The following is a 4,323-nucleotide window of genomic DNA, read 5'->3' on the forward strand; positions in this document are numbered from 1 at the left end:
CACTCTGTTCTTCCAGGCCTTTATTGGTGACAGCAATGGACAAGAACAATGCCAGGCACAGCAACACCATGGCCCAGCACCTGGTGGCAGGCAGGCCCTGCAGGGCCATTGGCACATCCAGCCCCAGCCCAAGATCCAGTCTACCCAGGCCATGTCCCCGAATGTGCCGGAAGCCGCCTGTCCAGTTTGTATGTGTGGACCAGTCTGTCTGAATGTCTGAGTCGCTGTCTGCAGGGTCCCCCCATCCTCGGCACATGGTAGGGGCTGCTGGGAACACAGCGTGGCATTCCCCGGTGGACCACTGGGCCCCGGTGCTGACCGTGGGGGAGAGGGCCAGAAACTGGAGGTGGCAGTGGACCAGGCACAAAGTTCACTCCAGGGCCACATCCTACAAAAGAACCAGTCATTTATCAGAGTGGGCTTCCAGCCAGGGGGAGCCCAGCTCTGCCTTTAGGCTGCTCTGATCCTCCAGGGTGAGTTTCTTTGGGCTTCAGTTTCCCCATGTACAAAATGGTAATACTTCCTCCACATCAGGAAACTGTGACAATCAATGAGCTGATTAATGAGTCACAAACGCTGTTCTAGACTCAGCTGTGACTGAGCCCAATCCTGAGGAGGGGTGGGGGGGCTGGAGTACAAGGGTTACCCAACTGCTCTCAGTCTGCCTGAACACAGGAGGCTAGGCTGGGAAAGTTGTGATGGGAGGCTGCAGAGGCACCTACCTAAATGGGGTGGCACTGAGAAGTCTTCCGTTGTGTTATAATTGAAGAATTCATGGGGTGGGAAGGGCTGGCATGGGAAGAAAGGGGCATCCTGGGGCAGGGGTGAGAACAAGGGAGGTGGGGAGGGCTGAGGAAGCGGGTAGAGAAAAGGCATGGGAGGGGGCAAGGGAGAAGGTGGGGGCAAGGCCAGCTGCTCCCCAAAGTCTGGGGGCTGCCCCTGGCTCCCCTGGAACAGATGATCCGGCTCTGGCCAGTCCTCAATCCATGGGTCTAGGAATGGGATGGTTGTTTTAGGAAGGCCTGAGCAGCCAGGCTGCCCTGAACTCTAGCCCTCCACACTTCTAAACCTCTACTCCCTCCTCCAGGCAGGAGTACCTTCTGCCATCTACCCAGTTTTCCTCATTCCCTCTCATTTCAGGCCAAGCCCAAGGTGTGTTCCTTCTCCCTTGCCTTCCTCAAAAGTCAGCAGATCCACCTTTGTTCTGACCTCATGCTCCCCTCCAAAAAACCTTCTACCTTTGTTTGCCCAGATCTTGGGTCTTTAGTCTTTCCCTCTCCAAGCAACTAATCGCAGAGCAATAAATAAGTTAGTAAATCTTCTCTCTTATAAACAGAAAGATCCTGTCACCCTCTTCCCCAAGTAGTGCCTGCTCCTTTCAAATGTCCTGAGTATTGTGCCCAATTTCCATCCCCTCAGCAACTGCTCACTACCTCTTTTACCCCTGCTCCAATTCTGCAACACTTTTCCCACTAAATGTAGCCACTTCCTGGCAAATTTAATAAATTCCTTTCTTCCTGAGGGTCACATGACATGGCCAATAGCCTCGTCCTCCCTGAAAATGCCTCTACCTTCATCTCCTTTTGTTTCCTCCATTAGCCTCTTTCCTTCCACCTCCAAAATGTGGCTGTTGTTCTGTCTCCTCTGAGGTTCACACTCACGTCCCTGAGCTTCCATCTCTGTGAACACCACTGACTCCAAGTCTACTCCACCTTTCCACAGTATCTCAAACAGAACTGTCCTGACCAAACTCACCAACTCAGTCTCCCACCCAACTCTGCCTTTTAATGCCCCTATTTCTGTAGCTGTAAACTGGACTCAGGAGACCTGAGCCACCACAATCTAGCCTTACAGCCTTTAGAGCATCCTTTCTTTGCTGGGGATCAGTTCTTTCATCTAAAAAAACAAGGAAATTGGACCATTATATAGTCAAAGTCCTAATTTACCTCCCTGATGCTCCAACTCCTGGTTGCCAAGCCCCAGAAGTCTGCCTCTATGACATTCCTGGCCTGCCCACCATCGCCTCCAGTGCTTTGATAAACAGCTTTCTGACACAACTCATGTCTCTCATTCATCAAACACTAACCTGTAGATACTGTGCACACAGCAATTGTGCTAAACACGGAAGCAAAACGGCTCGTGAGCCGTCAACAAGGGAGACAGGAAACTTTTCCTTTGAGGACGTGATCCAGAGGAGAAGCAGACGGAGAAACACTCAGCTATGATGTCCCCTTTGGAGCGGGCGGGAACTAAGCCTGACAACACCAGCCAAGGGACTTCTGCACACTGCCTGGCTTGGCCTTCCTCCCTGTCTTTCTTTCTACCCTTCACTTCCGTGCCTAGCTCAAAGTACTCCCATTTCTTTCTAGTTCATCTGCAGGGTAGGGATCTTTTGACAGGCTGCCTCATGTACTCAATGCTTGTAGAAGACCAAAGAACCAGAACTTGGACTGCCCTGTTGCTCCTGTGATCTTACCCTCGAGTACCTCTGTTCTGTTCTGTTTGTGCGCCCTGTGCTATGAGGGTGCTCTCTGCATCACGACCCTCCCCACTCATGATAGGGCTCACCAGGGGTGCAGTCACGCTTGGGCAGCTCCACACCCCAGGCGTCAGCCACATGGGTCAGAAGCAAGTGTGAGAGATGTCGGTGGGCATGCTGGTCCCAATGGACACCGTCCCGGTGCCGGTGCCGTACTGCATGCCGGAAATGAAAGTGGAGGTCCAGGACATCGAAGCAGTGGTCCCCAGCCAGCGTGGCGCTGTAGAAGTTCCCTTCAACCACATCCCTCCGCAGAGAGGCCGCCAGGGGCTGGAGCTGAGAGAAAGTACAGCATCTAAGAGCCACAGAGTGAAGCAGGCTGGGGATGGGCAGTCCTCTACCTACTAACCAACTGTCCCCTCCTTCCATCCTGGGGCTGGGTCACTTGCCTCTGGCAGAAGGAAGCCCCCAGTGACACGCTCTCCCAGGGGCATTGCCATATTCCACACCAGCAGGCAGGAGTCTGGCAACACCTGGTCCATGCGCATGAACACCCGCTCCAGGTTCTCTCGATAACTCTCCATTGAGAAGCGGCCATACCTGTTGGGCAGCACAGGGGGTGGGCAACAGCACAGAGGCAGATGGCCTCTGAGCCATACCTCCACCCCCAACCAATTATTTCCCTCTCCCCTCGCCTCAACCTGGACAGATCCCAGAGGCAGGAGTTGATGATCACCAGGTCCGGAGTAGGCCCATAGGTCAGCTCCTCCAGGACGCCCTCCAGGTACTCGGAGTAAACTCGGGTGAGGAAGTAGAAGCGCACAAGGTGGTGGCCAGAACCCGAGCAGAACTGGCGGACTTCTCGGTACTGTGTCCCGTTGTGCAGCTCGCCCAGCTGACCCCCAGCCACCAGCTGGTCCTGTTCAAAGCTCAGTTCCCCCTGCCCACCCCCGTACCCAGCTGGTCAGACCCATGCCAGGGAGGAGAACCCTGCCAGGCCATGGTCTGTGCCCACCCACCACTGGCATGGCTACCGAGTTTCCCTCACCTTGGCTTTCAGCTGGGCGGCTGTGAGCAGTGAGTCTTTCTGGAGCAGGAGCACCAGGTCCTTGTACACAGCTCGCTGGACTGCAGGGAGACAGATCCCGGGGCTAAGGTAAGCCTCACCCCATCCCCGTGTCTCCCAAGTCCTAGGGCTGGGGTTGCCCAATACCACTTCTTTGGGGTGCTGACTTTGAGGCAGGAGAAAGGGTGAGGTTCAAAAGTCCTGGCACTGCCACCGATCCTTCTAGTTGTGCACCACCCCCAACTTAGTATATATACAGGGACCTGAGATCACCTAGCTTGCAGAAGGCAGCCGAGTCACCTGCTCCCATAAGGGAAATTATGGGAGATGTCAGGGAGGAAAAAAAACCGCTAAGCAAGATGGTGTGAAAAGCTTGACAGGCTACATCTATCAGGACACCTGTGAAGGTGCACAGGGAAATAAAACGAGAAAACCTACTGGCCTGGAATAGACTAGGGGTCAGAGAGGAGGTGAGAGAGGGAGACAAAGTCTCCAGACCTAGAAAACAGGCTGCAGGTGCGGGACTGGGACGTGTGATCCTAGAGGAGCACTCACTTGAGTCCCCCAAGATGACCACGAACTTGTTGTGTAGCAGCTGTTGGACTTCCGAGGCCTGGAGGTGGACCATGGCGCTTCGCCGGGGGCGGCGCGGCTCCGTGTTCTCCAGACAGAAGACCATGGCGCTGTGGACACGGACCGGGCTGCAGGGAGAGGCCACTTAGCCGCGCGAGGGCGGGAACACGGGGCGGGGCGGCCGCAGGGCCCAACGCGGGAGAAA

General features: G+C 55.1%; 1 protein-coding gene across 2 annotated transcripts; it reads right to left on the bottom strand.

The window, feature by feature from the left end:
* Positions 1-4,312, bottom strand: PCED1A (PC-esterase domain containing 1A). Of its 2 annotated transcripts, XM_006758024.2 has the most exons (7): positions 4,101-4,312; positions 3,528-3,607; positions 3,181-3,419; positions 2,929-3,079; positions 2,569-2,815; positions 723-992; positions 1-388 (listed from the first exon to the last, which is right to left on the bottom strand). In XM_006758024.2, exons 1-7 carry the CDS (start codon positions 4,222-4,224, stop codon positions 141-143), a joined length of 1,359 nt encoding a protein of 452 aa, XP_006758087.1. In that variant the 5' UTR covers positions 4,225-4,312; the 3' UTR covers positions 1-140. The 2 variants fall into 2 exon arrangements, with proteins under 2 accessions (XP_006758087.1, XP_006758088.1); XM_006758025.2 differs by lacking the exon at positions 723-992 and having other exon boundaries at positions 6-388.
* Between the last annotated feature and the right edge of the window lie 11 nt (positions 4,313-4,323).

The sequence above is a fragment of the Myotis davidii genome, unplaced genomic scaffold (assembly GCF_000327345.1).
Source record: "Myotis davidii unplaced genomic scaffold, ASM32734v1 scaffold32, whole genome shotgun sequence".
NCBI classification, from domain to species: Eukaryota; Metazoa; Chordata; class Mammalia; order Chiroptera; family Vespertilionidae; genus Myotis; species Myotis davidii.

Excerpts from the sequence above, each read along its gene's own strand:
- PCED1A (XM_006758024.2), bottom strand. The coding sequence starts at position 4,224 with ATGGTCTTCTGTCTGGAGAACACGGAGCCGCGCCGCCCCCGGCGAAGC. Across the intron at positions 993-2,568 it reads CAAGCGTGACTGCACCCCTG|ACCCATGGATTGAGGACTGG; the intron begins GTGAGCCCTATC and ends TCCCATTCCTAG. Across the intron at positions 389-722 it reads CTCAGTGCCACCCCATTTAG|GATGTGGCCCTGGAGTGAAC; the intron begins GTAGGTGCCTCT and ends GTTCTTTTGTAG.